This window comes from Cygnus atratus, chromosome 24 (assembly GCF_013377495.2).
Source record: "Cygnus atratus isolate AKBS03 ecotype Queensland, Australia chromosome 24, CAtr_DNAZoo_HiC_assembly, whole genome shotgun sequence".
NCBI classification, from domain to species: Eukaryota; Metazoa; Chordata; class Aves; order Anseriformes; family Anatidae; genus Cygnus; species Cygnus atratus.
In genome coordinates, this window is record NC_066385.1 from 4,985,435 (window position 1) to 5,003,834 (window position 18,400).

An 18,400-nucleotide genomic window follows, 5' to 3' on the forward strand; every position below is an offset into this window, starting at 1 on the left:
TGGGGCCGTGGTAGCCTGGAAGAGGGTTATGGCAAAACGAGTAGGGTCCCACTGGGAAGGGTTGGTGCCAGAGAGAGGCAAGGAGAAGGCTCGGCACTTACTTGTTGGTTGGGCTGAAGATGAAGAAGGAGCTGGCTTCAGGCATAGGCACAGCCTTCTCTTTCAGCTGTAGCTCTGCCAGGGGACGTGGCCGAGGACTCAGGGGGATTTCAGGCTCATCTTCCTCATCGTCACCTGCAGGATGGTCACAGGGAGGGAGAAGGAAAGGGTCACCCAGAGAGGGAGTAGCAACGTGACCGTGTGGAAGATCTGATGCTGTGATCCTGAGCTGGCCTCTGGGCCAGACAGACCTCAGCACCCCAAGACTGGTGAGGGGCCACCACATCCCTCGCTCCTCACACAGCCAGGGCTGTGGCACCTTCCCCAGCTTCAGTGGGGACAAGTCTTACCTGGGAAGTCTGCAGATGGGTAAGGGTCTTTGATCTCATTGACATTGGACTCAAATTCATCCACTTTTAACTGAAACAAGGGAGAGACAGAAAGGAAGACACGCAAGTAAGTGTGCCAGTATTGCTGCCAAAGACCCTTGGAAGCCCTGTGGGGTCAGTGGTGTCTACATTTGGCCTTGTACAACACCAGGCATGTGGGGTGCTGGCCCAGGATGTGGTGGACCTGTTCCACCACACAGCAGGCCCAGTCTGGGCCCAGAGAGCCTCTATCGCCAGAAGACACTAAGGCAAGGAGCAATTCTGGCCCAGCAGAGTCCAGACCTGAGCTAGCTCCAAGCCTCTGCCAGCCCTTGCCGGTGGCAGGAGGTGCCTGATCCCTCACCAGGGCTTCCCCAAGGCCCAGCCCCACCAGCACCGACCTTGGCTGTTGTGGGAATCCCTTCTCCCTTCGCTTTCTGCTCAAGCTTCTTCGCCAGCATCTGCTTCTCATCTTCTGACTTCTCTGGGTAACCCCTGAGCGGAGAGCAAGGGCTGAGCTTAGGGCAGGGGCACAGGCGACGCTGTTCTGTCCCCTTACCCCAAAACACCTGGCCTGGGAACTCCCCCTGCCAGCACTGCAGCGCTCACCTGGACATCTTGCGCCGCTTGCGTTCCTCTGCTTTGGCCTTCTGGGCTGAGGTGAGGCTCTCAGCCTCGGCCAGGTTGTCAACCGCAATGGCCAGGAAGACATTGAGGAGGATATCTGGTGGGACAGCACTAAGGACGTGAACTTGGTTCCCATTTGGACGATGTGGCTGGGGCTGCCCGTGGTCTGAGAAACCTTCCTGGAGAAGAGCCCTTGAGACAACCCTGGCCAGGGAGGTGGTGGAATCACTGTCCCTGGGGGTGTTCGAGGAAAGGCTGGATGTGGTGCCTGGGGATATGGTTCAGTGGGTGACATTGGTGGTAGGGAGATGGTTTTCCAACCTTAATGATTCTGTGATTCTATGATTCAATCTTGCACCCATCCTCGTGAGTGCTGAGCTCTGGGATGACCGCCCCATCCCTGCCTGGGCTCAATCTGGACACAAACACATGCACACACACACATACCACACACACACACACAAACACACACAGACACACCGAGCCTTCAGCCTCGCACAGCCGGAGCAGTTTGTGGGGCTGGGCACAGGGCGCCCAGGCATGGCTTCGATGTCAAAGGATACAGTTCCCACAAACAAAGAGGATGATGAAGTAGATGCAAACCAGCATGCCAGGGAAGGACGGGCCTCCATAGGCCATTATCCCGTTGTACATTATTGAATTCCAGTCCTCTCCGGTCAGGATCTGGGAGAAGAGCAGAGACAGCATGAGGGGAAACAGGGACATGAGAGTCCCCGCAGCAGAGCAGGGCAGAACCCCACAGCTCCATCCTGCTCCCTGCTCCAGCCCCGTTGCCAGATCTCACCTCCCTCCTCTGGCCTTGAACCCCCACTGCCACCCACGACCCCATCTCCCCTCCCCACTCCATCCTCAGAGCTGCACCACCTCCCATGAACCCACATCTCTCCTAACCCCAGCTCTTGCCAGGAGACCCCCGAGGTGAGAACCCAGGCTGTGGGAGTCTGCCAGCCCCCCTGCCCTGCTTGCCACAGCCCCGTACCTGGAAGACACTGATGAGGGCCTGGGGGAAGTTGTCAAACGTGCTGCGCCGCACCTCCATGTCCTCGAAGTCGTACTTGCCCCCAAAGAGCTGCATGCCCAGCAGGGCGAAGACGATGATGAAGAGGAAGAGGAGGAGAAGCAGAGAGGCGATGGAGCGGACCGAGTTGAGCAGAGAGGCCACCAGGTTGCTCAGGGATGTCCAGTACCTGGGGAGAGTGGGGAGAGGAGCATGCAGGAGGTGAAGGAGTGGGGCAGGACCAGGGAGGAGCAGGGAGCACCCTGTCTGCCCCCCGGGATGTCCCAGAAACCCAGCAAGGGGGGCTCTGAGCCAGCACCACTTGCAGGGTGGGCACTGGGACTTCTCCATCCTGGCCCCAGGATTGGTGTCAGGAGATAAGAGACCACGTCCCAGGGACACAGATATCGCCAGGCTTGGCCTTGTTCATCACCCCAGGATCTACCAGCTCTGCCCATGCTGCAGCCCTCTCCAGGGACAAGGCCAGCGATGCCTGGGGGGCATCCAGCCCCCAGCACCCACGGAGCTCCCATCCCAACCTGGTGATCTTGAAGATGCGGAGGAGCCGGATACAGCGCAGCACGGAGATGCCCAGGGGTGACAGGGTGCTGAGCTCCACCAGGATGGTCTCCAAGATGCCCGCACACACCACAAAGCAGTCGAAGCGGTTGAAGAGGGACATGAAGTACTGGCGCAGGCCCAGCGCGTACATCTTCAGCAGCATCTCGGCCACAAAGAGTGCTAGCAGCACCCTGTTGGCGTTGTCTGGGGTGGGAGATCCAGCCCGTCAGAGCACGGGCCTCTTCCTCTCAGCATGGCATGGCAGGAAGGAAGGAGGGCAGTGCTGCCTACATCCCTTTTCTGCCTACCACCGAGCCCTGAGCTGCAGCAAATGCAGTTTTCTAGGGAGCACTCGGGAGAAAAGGATGAGGAGATGGGCAATGTATAACCATATGCTTGCACACATAAGAGTGTGAGTCCACGCAGTGTGTCCGGGTGCTGTGTCCATGTGTACTGGGCTCTGTGTGCTGCATGGCTGAGCTGTGTACACGTGTGCTACATTCTGTGTGTGTGTGAACACAGTGCGATTGCATGTACAGTGTGTACACGCATGGCCGTACCGTGTGAGTGCATGCAATGTGCATGTAAGTGAACTATGTACGTACATTTGTGAGTATGCACACCCTGTGCTCACTATGCACCTGTAGGTGCACGCACTGTGCATATGCAATGTGCAATTGTGCAACAGCCTAGTGCGGATGGTGTACGCATATGTGCATGCAGGCTGTGTTTGTGTGCATGAGCAAGGCTGTGGGTGTCTAACAGGCCAGTGTGGCTGTGCACACACAGTAAGAGCTCCTCGTGCATGTCTCCATTGCAGCAGGGTTTCCCAGGCCCTCCCTCTCCCTGGGGCTGTTTGCTCACCTTGCACCACCGTCAGCCACTCGGGCTGGAAATGGTGCTCAGAGGCAATGGAGAGGGTGTTCAGTGCCACCAGCAGGATGACGAGCCAGTAGAAGAACTTGGACTTCACCACATCCCTGCACTTCCTACGAAACATTCGGTTCCAGCGCCTCCACTGCCGGCTGCAGAGAAGGCCAATGGGTCAGTGGGGCTGAACACAGGGTCCCGAGCAGCCCGGGGCAATGCTAACAGACAGCCAGGCACAGCCACCCCACTCCCTTCTCCTAGGCCCTTCCCTCAGAAGGGCTGAGCTGGCCCACCACCGGTGCTGGGGCAATGCATGGTGTCACCCCATTTACAAACTGGGGGCATGCAGGTACCAGGAGCATAACCCTGACCCCAGGCATCGTCCCCAATCGCTCAAGCTTTGCTGTTCATTCACATGAACGCCTCCTGGCTCCTTTTTGGCTTACGTTGGCTTCTGGTTTCCTGCCACGGGCCCAGCTTCTGAAGCACAAGATGTGTTGCATGGGCTGTGAGAGGATGCCAGGAGCCTAGACCCAAGCTGAAGAGGTTTTTCCCCTTGCAGCAGCATCTTGCCAGTACCAAGCATCCTTCCCTATTGCTTGCTCCAGGAGAGCATCTGGCTCTCCCCACAAAACTGGTAGCTGAAAAGAAAGCCTGGCCCAGCCACGACAGCAAGCGAGAGACAGCAGATGGTGCAGCCCATGAATACTCACAAGTAGAGAATCCACTTGTTCATGCCCTCAATTTCATACAAGCTCTCCGTCTCCGACCCTCCTTCATCCAAAGGCATCATACCTATGGAGGGAACGACATCCCAGGCTTTCCTTGGAGCCCTTGAGAAAAGCGTACAGAAGGGGACCTCTCCCAGGACAACACCTGGAAGAGCTTCCCCCCCAGCACTGAAATCAAGAAATGCCATCCCAGGGAGACAGCAGAGGGAGCCTGAGCTGGAAGGTTTAAATGTCAGGTGCAAAGCCCTGGGAGGCCCCAGGAGCTCCTGCAGCAAGGGCAGCAGCAGCCCAGGGAGGCAGCCGGAGCAGAGAGCAGCGTGGAGATGGCTCCCCACAGCTCCAGACACCCCCAGCACAGAGAAAACTGGGGTCAGCCAGGATCTGAGCAAATGCTGAACAACAGGAGAACACTGGCTACAGGTGTGGTCTTTCCCACTGTTTTACAAGGCCTTTTCCACACACGTATCACCTCTCAGTTATTGCATTAGGCAGAGTGGCAAAGCGCTTGTGAGGGACACGAGTGACCCACAAATACAGAGGCTCAGTGGCAGAGCCCTTGCCTAGATGTTCATCTCCTTCCCTAAGCTACTTCTAATCCTTCAAAATGGTCAAGCAGAGGCAAGAAACTCGTGCATCTGTTAGGTGAGAGCTAGCAGCCCTGCTGGCTGCCCCTGCACACATACGAGGCTTCTCGTGGCCATTTCAAATGCGTTCTGCCAAAGGGGACCTAGGTCTTGTTAGCAGCTGGCCAATGGTAAATACAGTGGCTGAGGTGGAGGGTTAGCTTAGGTGCCAAGTTATTTACTAGTTTGGGTCAGATTCAGCATCACGATTCAGGAAAGCGAAAAAACAGGAGGAAGGAAACTGTTCTGCACAAGTCAAAACGTTTTGTTTGATAGCTTTTCAGGCAAAATGAGTCTGGGGAGAGCTTTGGAGAAGTCACATTGTTTCTTCAGGGTGCTTAGTGTCAGGAACCCAACCCTCCACCAGGGACTTTGCCCAGGCAGAGCCAGTACCTTCTCCTCTAGCCCGGTCACTGTCCATCACCTCAGCGTGGGTGATCCAGTCCATGTAGCCCTTCAGGTCCTCCTCCAGCTGCTGCTTCTCCCGCAGCTTCTGAAACGTGCCCCGCGACTTGGCCTTCTCACGCTCCTTGGTGAATTCACTGGGACGAGGCAAGGAGCAGAGCAAGGCTCAGGAGGCAGCCAGAGGCCACGTCCCGCAGCCCTGTCCCATACCAATCCTCGTAGAAAGATAAAAGCCCAAAATACCCTCCCACCAAGAGCTTGCTCTGCTGACTCCTCGCCCTCAGCCCCATTCCACGACACAAGATCACGGGAGATCATGTGTTGGCAGGCAGGGTTTCTTCCCCACCACCGGCTGCTCCGTGGGACCTCAGTGGTGCAGGAGGCTGTGGCTGGGCAGGCCAACCACCACGAGATGCTGCAGAGGTCCCCAGCCCTGCTCAGGATCAGATCACTTGGGGCACACCAACCCCACACATGGGGCAGGCGTGGGGAAGGGTGCCTGGAAAGCAGCCCAGCAGAAAAGGCCCTGGGGAAGCTGAACACAAGCCAGCAGTGGATCCAGGTGTGAGGCCTCACCTCAAATACTGCCCTCAGTTTAGGGCCTCTCACGACAAGGACACTGAATTGCTCGAGGATGTGGAGAGAAGGGCAGCGAAGCTGGGAAGGGACTGGGAAAGAAGTGATAAAACACAAGGCAACAGCCTCAGGTGGCACCAGCGGAGGATTAGCTTGGATATTGGGAATGATTTCTTCACGCAGAGGGTGGTTCAAGCATCAGAACGGGCTTCCCAGGGAGGTGGTGGAGTCCCTGTCCCTGGAGGTATTTAAGAGACATGTGGACGTGGCACCGAGGGACATGGGTTAGTGACTCAGTAGGTCAGGTTGATGGTTGGACTTGGTCCTGAAGGTCTTTTCCACCCTAAATGATTCTGTGATCCCATGATTAGAACAAGCAGAGTCTCCCCTGTTTGGAGACAAAAAGCTGGCCCCACATTCTCCATGTGGGGAAGGGGAGCTCATCACACACCAAATAATCAGGATGCTGTCTCCATGGCAATGGGGATAAGATCTGTCTGCCAGTGGGGGGGGGCTCCCAATGTTACCATTCTTTTTCAGTTTGTGCCCATTGCCTCTTGTCAAATCGCTTGTTAGTCCTAAAAGAGGGCTAACATATCCAAGTAATTAGCATATAACTAATTGGTGTCTCGACACAGCTGTAGGGTAAGGACAGCTGGTTTGAGCTCTCTGCTCAGCTCCTTTGGCTGCAAACCACAATGCAAACACCTCAAATGTGTTTCACGGCTGCATCTGCTGACAGGTGCCAGTACTGCAGGGAAAAGGTGTTTTTGTGTTAGGTGTTGAGCTAAAATCTCAGGCAGCCACAGATGCTGATACAAAAGGTAACTCGAGGTTGTTTTTCCAAGCATGCAAAAAGAAAGGGAGTGGATTGGGAGAGGAGAAGGAACACACTTTTCAAGGCTTTCTCTCCTTGTACAGTTAAATGTCCACACTGCGCTCGCTGATCTGCTGCTAAAGAGAAGGGACAGGGTGGCACTTACCCGCTGAGCACCCCCAGCACCAGGTTGAGAACGAAGAAGGAGCCGAGCAAGATAAGGCTGACAAAATAGATCCAGGGCCATTCGTTCCCAATGGCATCGTTAACCTGGCAAGGAGAGAGGCAGAAGTCTGCCACCTGGGAGCCTCCCAACAGCTTCTGGGAGCTTTGTCCCCTCCGAAGGGAGCACCTGGGATGGCAGCAGATTAACCTGGCTGAGCCCTTACCCTGCACCACTCTGCATCTGCTGTTAGTGGAGGAAAAGCCAGAGCATTTGGGGAGCAGATTTAAACATCAGCCTCACGCCTAAGCCTCAGCAAGACAGCCTCCCAAGGACTGCAAAACACGGGGTTTTGTTGCAGAAGCATCCACCAGCCCCCCATTGCCTGGTCTGCACCCCCAAAGGTGGGAGCTGAAACACCCTGGAGAGCAAAGGCATGGTGGGCAGTGTCTGCAGGGCAGAGATGTGGGATATGTGCCCCGTGCACGATGCGCTGTGCATCACAGCGTGAAGCTGGGTGAGGGCAGGGTGTCTGCCAGTGGGGGAGAGACCTAACCCCATGAAAGGGTCCCGGAGGGAGTTTCCTGCTGCAAGGCACAACCAGCGGTCACCGGTGCCGAGCTGGACACCAAGCCCAGGCTGCTGGAGCCTACCCAGTAGAGGACCTCAGTCCAGCCTTCCATGGTGATGCACTGGTAGACTGTCAGCATGGCAAAGCCGAAGTTGTCAAAGTGAGTGATGCCGTTGTTGGGTCCCGGCCAGCCGCTTCGGCACTCGGTGCCATTGATGGTGCAGTGTCGCCCGTGGCCAGAGGTGGTGCAGGGGGCTGGCTTCTCCACCCCCACCGTGGCGATCACATCTGAGGGAAGAAGCCATGGTCTAAGCAGCATTTTGGGCCAAGGCGAGCAGGTCCCAGCACCTCCCAGCCTCCCGCAGAAGCTTTCCAAAGGGGGCTCCTTCCACCACCTCCTCCCACCATCTACAGTTGCCAGTCCTGTACCAAACATCCTTTAGCCCTCATGATCTCCCAGGCCTGATGTTGGCAGGACCAGACTTTCTGCTACCTGCATAGGCTCTGTGGTCCCCACAGGAGCCACACAGAGACTTCTATACCATGTCCCCCCCTGCCGCAGCCCCACCTGTCCCGAAGTAGTAGCAGGTCTTGTGCATCTTGCCCTTGAAGAGCTCCTGCCCGACGATGGCATAGATGATGATCATGAAGAGCACAAGCAGGGCGATGTGGAGCAGGGGCACCATGGCCTTGATGATGGAGTTCAGGACGACCTGAAGGCCTGCACCAGGGAGAAGAGAGAGGAGCTCAGCCACTCCCCAAACTGCTTTGGGTGCACCCTGCGTTCCTGCCAGACCCTCCGACAGCCAGCCTGGAAATGCCCCATGAAGGGAAGAGAAGCTCAGGTGTGTTGGGACTGAGATCTCTAGAGCAATTTCTTGCTCCTTTCTCTACCCACCATGTGAGCACCTGGAAGACTCCAGCAGAGCAGTGCTGGAGGATACTTCATGCCCCTCCATCCACTCTGTTGCTCCCTTCTTATATTTACACGGCTTATGGGAAAAGAAGATCCCGGCCAGAAGCAAATGAAACCTGCCCTATGACCTCCACCCGGCCAGGCCCAGGGCCCCATCCACCCCACAGCCCGTCCTGCTGGCAGGGAGCCCGGCACCCACTCGGCACTCCCGACACCAGGCGCAGCGGTCTCAGCACACGAAACGCTCGCAGGGCCTTCACGTCGAAGCCGCCTTTCCCCCCCGAAGACCCTCCCTGCTTCGCATTGATCTGCTCCAGGGTCATGGTGAAAAGCCTGAAAAGGCACAGGAAAGGGAGGGAAGGGGAGAAAAAAGGAAGGACAGGGAGGAAGAGAAGGGCATGAGGATGGAAACCAAGGATCTGTGATGGAGTCAGAGCTCTGCAGGCAGGAAGGCGAGGGACAGGACTCCGCCAGCTCTTGGCTAAGCCCAGCTACTGGATGCACTCATGGCTGGGCACAACCTGCTCTGCAGCCCACAGTCCTCCCATCCCATGCCCAGGGGACCCATTCCCCATGTGCCAAGCATGGGAGGACACCATGCCACTCCTACAGCCCAGAGCAAGGAGGTCCGAGAGGCATTAAGGAGTCAGACAAGAAGAAATGGGAGTTACAGAGACTTTCAGGGGAGGTCAGGGCAAGAAAACGGGGCCCTTGGGAGAAGACCATGAACTAACTCTACAGGTTGCCCAAAAACCCACTGCAGTCACTAAAAGCAAAATAAAAAAACAACCCTCAGTGTAGCTGATGGGCTATGGACCAGGCCTGGCACAAGCCGAGTGCCAGCAGCTTCCCCTCCTTGCATTACCCAAGGGACACGATGGAGAAGTCGAGCACGTTCCAGCCATTTCGGAGGTAGGCATCCGTATGGAAAAGAAACCCGTAGGCAATTATCTTGAGCATCGCCTCGATGGCAAAGAAGATCAGGAAGGCATATTCGATCTTCTCCTGGGGGTTGCAAGCAGGAGAGAACGCTCCGTTAGAGCAGTCTGTCATCTCCCTCAGCCTCACCGCCATGTGTCCCTGGCTCTGCCCCTGCTGCTGACCCATCTGTGATCTCCCAGGCAGCACCGTGGTTGTCCCAGGCAGGACTCGGTGGCACGCTGAGCCACCACATGCCACCCTCTGCATCCCTTCAACAACGTGCGGACAGGATCCTACCCCTGCTTCTTACAAACTACACCAGGACCGCCGCCACCTCCCAAACCAGCACCCTAAGGTGCCTGATCTAGGGCAGTGCACGTCCCTGCCTCACCCTCCCACTCCCCTGGGGCCTTCATCCCACTGCTCCTTCTCCTCAGCCTCCCCAGCAGCAGACATGCTGGGTACGTGTTGGAGACACCACACAAACCCCATGGTACAAGTTGGCTGCGTTGTGTTTTCCGTCACAGGCTCCCAGGGAAGCCAGGCCTCATCCTTGAGGCCTCCAGCCTGCTCCAGACATCTGCACAGCAAATTGAGCTGTGAGAAAGAGCCTGGCCCGGGGGCTCTGCCACCATGCCCACTCCCCCCAACAGGGCCTGGTGCCCGCTGCAGGGGCTCGGCACCGTGCCACAGCCACCAGGCCCAGAATAGCTCCGTTTTCCATGGAGCCTGGCCAAAATCTGCCTGTGCCCACCTGGTTCTGCCCGTCACCGCGATCACCACCGCCACTGCTGCTGCTGGCCCTTTCCAGGCTGGGATTAAAATGCCTCTGAAGCAGTCAAATGGATGGGGATATTTATATTTCTAGTTTTCCGTGGCCCCTCTCCTCAATTTGCACCCCACGGAGGGCAAGGAGCATCCCCCCCACTTGGTCTCTATGGGGAATCGCACCCAGAAAGGCAGAGGGAGGCCGCAGCACCGAGGGCACGCTGCCACAGCGCTGCTTCCTCACAGGGCCATCTGGCTTGCCAAACGGAAAATGCTGTCCATGTATGAAGCCAAGGCTCAGACAGACCCATTGCTTGCTCAATTACCGCGTCCAAAAGCGGCTGGCATGCGAAGTGTCCCTGTGTGACTGCCACCCATACCAGTGCCAGCCCCTTGTTAGATCGGTGGGAAGCAGTGGTGAGAGCAGAGACCTAAGCACTGCAACTACGGCTGTTATCGGGGCTACATCTTTGAGTTCTCACGAAGGCAACGCTGCTTGCCTTCCCCGCTTATCAGTGACAGATCCCCCGTAGCCTGTCCTTGTTAATTCCCCGCCCTGCTTCACCCAGCAAGGCAGGATCAGCCTCCAGAGTCTCCAACCAGCAGAGCTCCCCTTCTAAAAACCCCTCACACAGATTCAGAGGATGACTTACTGTTCCTTCATGATCCCCTTGAGAAGCCCACATCAGATGAACTGTCCTTTGGCCACCTCCAATGCCATTTGGAGCCCACCACGTATATCCAGACAGGGAGTTTCAAACCCGAAAGCCCCCTGCTACCTTAGCTGGCTGCGTCGCCTCCCTCCTGGGAGGCTGCAGACATCCTTACAGCTCCAGCTCCATGCTATGCTTTGCAGACCCAGCCACACAAGCAGAACTGGATCATCCTGGTCTGTCCTGCTGGTCTGACTCCTCCGGTGCAAGAAAAGCTCGTGGCACAGTCAGTATGAAGGTGCTATGCTGGGATCCATCAGTGCTGGCTGGAGGAATCCCCCACATCACTTGTCCAGCAGCTGTGGGTCCAGTTCCCCCAGCCTTGTCTGGCTGTAAACTGCAGACAAGCTCTGATGTTAGCAGAGCAAAGGAAAACCAGCCCCCTGACTATAAAGATATCAGTGGACTGAGGTGGGACAGCCTTTAACTAGGGCTGTCGCCTCTCAGCAAACTCTCCATGAATTCCCCAAATAAATGTAGGTGCAGAACACATACTGAGAATGAAACCCATGTGGCCCCAAAGAGATGTCCTGAGCCAGGGCAAACTTACTGCTGCCGCTGGATGCCAGCAGAGAGAAGCCAGGGGTGTTTTGCCCTGAAGAGCTGGGGTTGAATGTGCAAGTCCAGCCTTCAAAAAGCACTATAAAAAGATGCAGATCTTTATAGCTTGCTGGCTGCTGCACATAGACATGCTTCAACAATGCTCAGGGACATGGGGTAACCTGACCTGCGGGCTCTGAACGGGGACACAGCACAGCAGAAATAACAGCGTGCACCACGCCGCTGCGATGCAACATGACACAGCTCCAGCCTGCTGGGCAGCACCAGCCCCCAACCCTAAGGGCGCTCAGGACCCTCCAGAACGAGCCCCAGCGTCTCCTTCCAGCAAATAGGGGGAACAGAGGCTTGGGCTCAAAGCTGTGGGGCACCCCAATGACATTCCTTGGGCTGCCCCAAATGAGACGCTCTGACATTTGGATTGACTTGAAGTCAAAAAACATTTCAGTGTTGAAAAAGTTTGATTTCATTAGAACTACACAAAATTTTCTAAAATCTGCATTACAAAACAAAAACCTTCTGTGGTAGATGAAATCTAATCTATAAGGAATAAAACTTAAATACATTGAAATTAAGCATCTGTGTTTCTCCCAGGATATAGGAAAACAGATTCATAGAACATTTAGGGGTTATCGAATATTTTCCATCACCCTAAATGAGTTTTGATTGAGAAAGCGTCAATGAGACTAATTCTGTACCTAGTGCAAATTCCGTATGCAAGTCTTCCTTGGGTGGTCCTGGGAAGACACCCACAAGCGTGGCTGCTCACAAGGTTTTCCAGGCACACAGGACCAAAGCAGCAGAAGAGGTGTCCCAGGAGATCCCCCCTTCCCTGCACTGACCCACGGGGAGCCCAGATGGGAGCCTTGGTCCTGCAGGAGATCTAGGGCAACGTCCTCACTGCCCTGCTCTCTTCCCCCTCACATATTTCCCCTCATCACCTATTTTAAAGCCTTCAGATAAAAGCAATCCTCCCTGGAGACAAGTGGGCAACGAGGAGAGACAATTAAAATTGACAAGGAGAGACTAAATGCATCGCAGCATCCCTCTGTTGGGGGAAGAAATGCATCCAAGGAGCCTTTGCTGCAGGACCTGCAGCCTCGTGCAGCGCCCAGCCTGGCACCTGAGGGCTGAGCCTGGCCCAGCTCATAGCAGGGGATGTTCGCCAATGCCACCAGCACATGGGGACAAAGAGACAAAGAAATGTGTGGAGCAGGGCTGAAAGAACAGAGCCCCGGGGCTGCCAGGCTCCTGATAGAGCGGGCCGTTGGCATGGCAACAGGCTGAAAAAAATCCAAATCAGATATAGTATAAATAAGCTAATACGTAATAAATATAAGGAGCTGAAATGGCTTTGTAGACGCAGTTAGGTAGCACGTGTTGGGTGCTGTGGGAGCCCCCCCGGCCGCCTCCTGTCCTGCTGCTGGGCTCGGGCTCATCCTTTGGCTGATCTCAGCCAAATCCCAAACCCCTTCCCAGTGGGAAGCCCCCATCGCCCCTGCCCCCTCCACTTTTTTTTTTTTTTTTGCTTTGCCTCTTTCATCTCTCGGCTGAGATAGCAGCACTTTCCCCATCCCCTCGTGCCCCCACGGCCAGGGGACAAACCCAAAGCAGCGCGTCCTGCTCCGAGCACACCGGGGGTCAGAAGATGCTCAGGGACCATGTCAGGAGGCTGAACAAACCCCAGATGTCCACCACACATTTAATTCCCCTCCTCTGCCAACCTCTCTTGGTTTTATTTTTAAAATCCTAACACACTGGCAACAGCATCCCCTTCCCTTTCTCCAAGGAAATGAGAAGCAAGCACCATCTTCAGTGCCACTAAAAGCCTGTTGGGAGGGAAAGAGCTAAAAGCAGCTCAAGGAATTAAAACCTGCTCAGATGAAAGCCTTGCTTTGTATTCCAAACCTCAAATCTTATGACTGCCTTAATATTTTTCCCTGCAGAGCCTCTAAGAATAGTCAAAACACAGAGCGGTGTTTAAGTCACAAATTGTCAGCAATACCTGCACACAACACCCCACCCCAGCACTGACGAGTCCTGAAATTAGCAGAAGAGAACATTTAATTAAAAACAACATATTTGGTTGCCTTGATTCAGTGCCCGGACTCAGGCTTTCAATGGAAATCAATGTGGATTGAACCACAAGAGGGATTTGAAGAGGGGGAAGGTGGTGGTGGTGAGCTAAAAATAATGAAAATTATTGATTGGGATCACACCAAAATATTTTATTCCAGGCAATATGGAGTGACTGGAAAAAAATGAGTTACTGATTGGAAAGGAGTGACCACTCTGCTTAACAGAGGTTTTTCCCCCCTTTAAAAAAAAAGGGTCCCAGAGTTAAATATACAGTTTAGAAATAAAAGGTCAGGAAACTTTGTTCCAAAAATGCTAAAACAAAACATTTCAGCCTTTCTGGAACAGGATGTTTCCTTTTGGAAGCATCGGGATAAAAAAAAAAAAAACCTGAGGGGATTCTTTCCTTTTTTGGCACCAATTCTTCCTTCCTGTGCACTTCACACACCAGTCTGCTGCCCTGGGTGCCGACCTGGGGGCGGTTTCAGCCCCTCTGAAGACCCTTTTTGCAGCAGTTTCTCCACTGCCTGCCCCTCTCTGTCTCTCTCGATGGAGCGCCAAGGCCTGATTGCACCCACCGGGGTGGCAGCAGCTCCCCAGCACTACAGATACCCTGTTTTGCACCCAGGGGATGCAGCACGGGGCCACGCAGCGAGGAGGCTCGGGGAACACGCCGGGCTCTGCCTTACCAGGCTGGAGTTGGCGACGTTGGTGTCATCCTCGGGCATGGGCAGGTAGATGGCCAGGGCGACACAGTTGGCAAAGATGGTCAGAAGGATGATGATCTCGAAAGGCCTGAGAGGAAGAGTTAAGGAAGGGGGACGGGAATGGAAAAGCAGGCGCAGCCCCCACCCTGGCCGGGTACACATAGGGAACCAACCTCCCCCTGGGGCAGGGAACCAGACAACAGCCAGACCTCACCCCCTGCACACCCCCAGCTCCTGCCCCTTCCTGGGGTCCTTGGAAAGGGAAGGAATTCAGGAACGAGGATTTAGGATGAGATGCAGGACCTGGAGACCTCTCAGCCTCGAGGTCAAGCTTCAGCTGCTACCTCCCTGAAGTCCCAGAAGGGCCCAAAATCCATCTCCAGGACCTCACGAACGGCAGGGCTCTCACCCCAGGGACCCCAGCTCCTCCCAGCGTGGTTCAAACCCACCGCTCTGCGGTACCCTGCAGCAGATGTGGTCAGAAGAAGACAGCCATCATTTTTCTGGTCGTGTCCAGGCCCTGATGCAGCTCCGAAGAGCTCTAACCACTGCACCATGGAGCCGTGCACACGCCTGGAAGCAGAGAGGACTTTTTTGTTCATTTAGTGGCCTTGTGCTGGCAGAAGACAGCTGGGTACAGCATGGCACGGAAAGGGACAATGAACATTTTTGGTCAGAATGCTCATGTCAGTTCTCCTTGATCTATTTGCCTTGCCCGTGCCCACCAGTAGTACTGGAAGCCACTGAAATTAAGTGCAGATGGAGAAAGTGAGTCCCATCCATGGAGCCAAACCCACCCACAGGTTAAATCAACAAACTGCAATACAAACCAGCACACCCCCTCCAGCTCCTTCTCCTCTCCACTGTCCCATCAGACAACATCCAGTTATGACCACAGCCAGCGCCTATCCCCACAGACTGTTTTTGAGATCTCTCATCCCAGCCTATAAATACCAACCTGCTATCACTCCCAATCGGGCTTTCCCAGCACCCCTATCCTCCCCTCGGGCAGACCCTACAAAGGACAACTCATGGGCACACCAGCAGCTCAGCCACGCAGAGCAATACCACTACAGAGCCCAGCACAGCCCTTGAAACTCAGCCCTGCAGCCATACTGACACTTCCCTGCACCACGGTTAATTAACTACTTAGCTCAGCTTTGCAGGTAATTATATGGCATTGGGCTGCCTGATTCAGCATCACGGGGTAAGTGGCACCTGGGGGGTGTTTTCTCTGTTTCGGCATGCTGAGCTGGCTGAGTGCTGTCAGTCATGTTCTCTGATCGTCATGGGTTATTTTGCCTTATCTGGACCCATCTATTTATTAACTTGATGACATTATAAAAACCAAAGTCTGCTGGATCTTATGAGGATCTTATGGACTTCTGAATGTCCATTTTGCTGAAGTATTTCCTGACCTGATCCTCTTCCACTGAGGGTACATCTTCCTTGCTCCAGCCTTTCACCCTGGTCTCTGGCATCCAGATTCCCAAAGGCTGGTCTTGCTGGTAAAGACTGAGGCAAAGACCTTCAGTACCTCGGCCTTTTCACCACCCTGTGTCCCGTTTCATTCAGCAGAGGACCCACGTTTTCCCCAGTCTTCCTTTTGTCACCGATATACTTGTAGAAGCCCCTCATGTCGCCCTTGGCATCCCATCTTATTGGGTTCCTAGAAAGTGTTTGGGGGATTTCTCTCATCTTCCCTGCTAATCTGCAAGAGCTGGAGGGGACCCTGTTTGATCCCCATTTGGTTGATTTGGGGATCGTTCCCTACCACACCCCCCGTGCCCTTTGTTCAGCAGCCCTGTCCATCGCTCTTCCGCGGGGTTGCTGGTTGCCCTCTCCCTCTCTGCTCCTTCGTGGCTGGCCCGTCCCCCTGCTCTGGGAAAACAGCCACGGGCTTATTTCTGCCTTCCTGGAGGGTGAACTCTTGTAATTGGAGCTGGAACTTGTCGCATGCAAGTGTGCGAATCTGGCACCGTAACGAGGTAGAAATGCAATGGGCCAAATCCAGCCAACCGAGACTTCTGCCTTGAAGTCCTCCTGGCTGGGAAATGACCTGAAATGCCACAGTAGCACCACAAAGCCAGGCACATCCCAGTAGCCACCAGCTTGCTGGGCCAGCTGCTGAGCGTGTGATGCCGTGCCACTTTGCAGAGTACCCCAATTTCCTTGTACTAACAAATACAGGGTTTGAGATGTGAGCAAATTTCAGCATTAAAAAAAAAAAAAGACAGCCCCAGGCCAGCCTTTCACCCACAATAGGCTGAGAGCAGTGACACAACCCCACTGCCCAGCAGCCTGGAAATGACCCTGTCCCACTTCTGCACCTTGGTGGCTCCGGCAGCAGATGCTGCGCAGCAGAGGTGAGCCCAAGGGACACGAGTGTGGACAGCAACACCGAACCCACCCCCGAGGCATCCCCCCAGCAAACAGACACAGCTCATCTCCGCCTGGCTGCTTGCCTGGCCCTGAAGCCCGCAGCAGCCCATGGGAGCTGGAACCATCAGACCCTGTAAATCCCGACCCTGCAACGCGGGCGGTCAGGTGCATTGGGGTACAAATACAGGCAGGCACACGAGCCATGCCAACGAAACCCAACGCCCTGGATCGTTTGTCCTGCATGGGGCAGAAGCACCTGCACCCTTCCTGGTGGGACACCCGCCTCGTCCCCCCAGGCCCCTCTGCCAGGGCAGCAACGTGGGTAAAGTCCCCCCGTGCTATGTGTTCTCCAGCATGCCTTGGCCTAGGATGAGGAACGTGTTTGAGCACGCTGGAGGGCGTAAGGCCTATTTCCAACTCTTCCCCTGCTGCTGGGATGTATGGGCAAGTTTATTCCATGCTCACTGCACATTTAAGACAGACACAGCTCTGGGAAGGATGATTTTGAAAAGCCAAGGAGAAGCAGGAATGGAGAATTCCCCAGTTTTGGCTCTGCTCCTCTACTCGACAGTCAGAGAGCCCCTTTGCAGTGTAGGAACAAGGCGACCAAGCCTCCTCCTCGGTTTAGAGCAAAGCCTGGCTGGGCTGGGACACCCCTGCCAAGGCTGGGAACACGCACGTGAATTCAGTGGGTGAAATGAGAAAAACTGGGGTGGAAGGACTGGGTTTGCTGGAAATGTCCCCAAATCCCACCACTTTCACTTGATCCCAGATGTTTCACTGAACATAAAGCGAAATGTTTCCTCTCCCACTAGGTAAAATCACCCTCTTCCCTTCCATAAAATGCAGGTGAACAAGACCACGTCTAACGGCCTGGAATAGTTGCTGATCAGGTGGCAGAAACACCACATTTTACCATTTCCAAGCCAAAACATCCCAGTAAACACATGACCAAGGAGCAACCAACAAAATCCCATCCCTAAATCAAACCAGGGGCGCACAGAGATGCCGTCCCCCTGAGCAGTCACTCACAAAAGCCCTCACCTGCGGCAGCGGTGCCAGGGAGGGATGGGAGAAAGGGGTGAGGGGTCACCAGTGCTGGCAAGGATTTGGGGGACGCTGTCCAGCCCCCTTCTCCCCCCCTACGTCAGGGAGCAGCTGCAGGACCAGGCAGGCAGTGACGCACACAAGGAGCCATCCCAAGCAGCTCGCCGTGGCCTCGCTCCCCCCCAAACCTCCCTCCCCTTTCTCCATCCTCGGCTGCTGCTCCCTGTCCCTGTCCGGCTCTGCCTGGCCCTGTCCTCACCCCGAGACGGGCACCGTGCCCCCTCCTCACACACCAACCCCCCTAATGTTCCTGGCAAGCCATCCTGACACCTCCTACAGGGGTCCCCGATCACCTCCTCGGTTTGTCCCGCTCCCTCCAAGCCCTTCCCTTGCTGCCGCAGGGCGAGGGTCCCGCTCCCCTGCACCCCTGCCCACAGGCACACACACCCACGTGCACTCCCGAGCCCCTGCACACCCCAAAAGATACTTCCACTCCACGATGCTGATGCATGCCTTCCGCAGCGGGTTCTGCAGGGTTAAGCAGAACAGAGCCCGGGGCGGCCGAGGGGCTGCTGGTGGCACCGGCTTCTTGGACTTCTCCTTCTGTTGCCTCCTCTTCACGTCATCCTGGGGAGAAGTGGGCTCCATGGTGTTCGTCCCCAAGCCTTTTCTCGCCCCCTTGCCCGGGTCGCGGCCAGCCGGAGCCCCCCGGGAGCCCCCTTCTTGCGGAGCCCGTCTCCTCCGCGCGCCGGGCGGAGTGGTGGGGCAGTGGGGGCTGGAGGCTGCGCTCGCATGTCCAAACACACAAAGCACGGATTTAAATTTAGATCCCAGCCTGGCTCCCTGGTGCTGTCACAGCTCCTGAGGCAGCAAAAGGCCCCCA

The 18,400-nt window shown here is 55.5% G+C and overlaps 1 protein-coding gene across 1 annotated transcript in view; it reads right to left on the minus strand.

The window, feature by feature from the left end:
* CACNA1S (calcium voltage-gated channel subunit alpha1 S) overlaps positions 1–18,165 on the minus strand; it is a 34,505-nt gene extending 16,340 nt beyond the window's left edge. The window contains exons 1-17 of the mRNA XM_035561364.1: positions 18,005–18,165; positions 14,071–14,176; positions 9,211–9,350; positions 8,545–8,678; positions 7,998–8,150; positions 7,512–7,717; positions 6,862–6,965; positions 5,291–5,439; positions 4,257–4,338; positions 3,538–3,698; positions 2,652–2,877; positions 2,095–2,302; positions 1,658–1,778; positions 1,077–1,191; positions 869–962; positions 450–519; positions 102–234 (exon numbers count right to left, since the gene is read on the minus strand). Of these exons, the coding sequence (XP_035417257.1) occupies positions 102–234; positions 450–519; positions 869–962; positions 1,077–1,191; positions 1,658–1,778; positions 2,095–2,302; positions 2,652–2,877; positions 3,538–3,698; positions 4,257–4,338; positions 5,291–5,439; positions 6,862–6,965; positions 7,512–7,717; positions 7,998–8,150; positions 8,545–8,678; positions 9,211–9,350; positions 14,071–14,176; positions 18,005–18,165 (2,363 nt within the window). The remainder of the gene's footprint in view (positions 1–101; positions 235–449; positions 520–868; positions 963–1,076; positions 1,192–1,657; positions 1,779–2,094; positions 2,303–2,651; positions 2,878–3,537; positions 3,699–4,256; positions 4,339–5,290; positions 5,440–6,861; positions 6,966–7,511; positions 7,718–7,997; positions 8,151–8,544; positions 8,679–9,210; positions 9,351–14,070; positions 14,177–18,004) is intronic.
* Between the last annotated feature and the right edge of the window lie 235 nt (positions 18,166–18,400).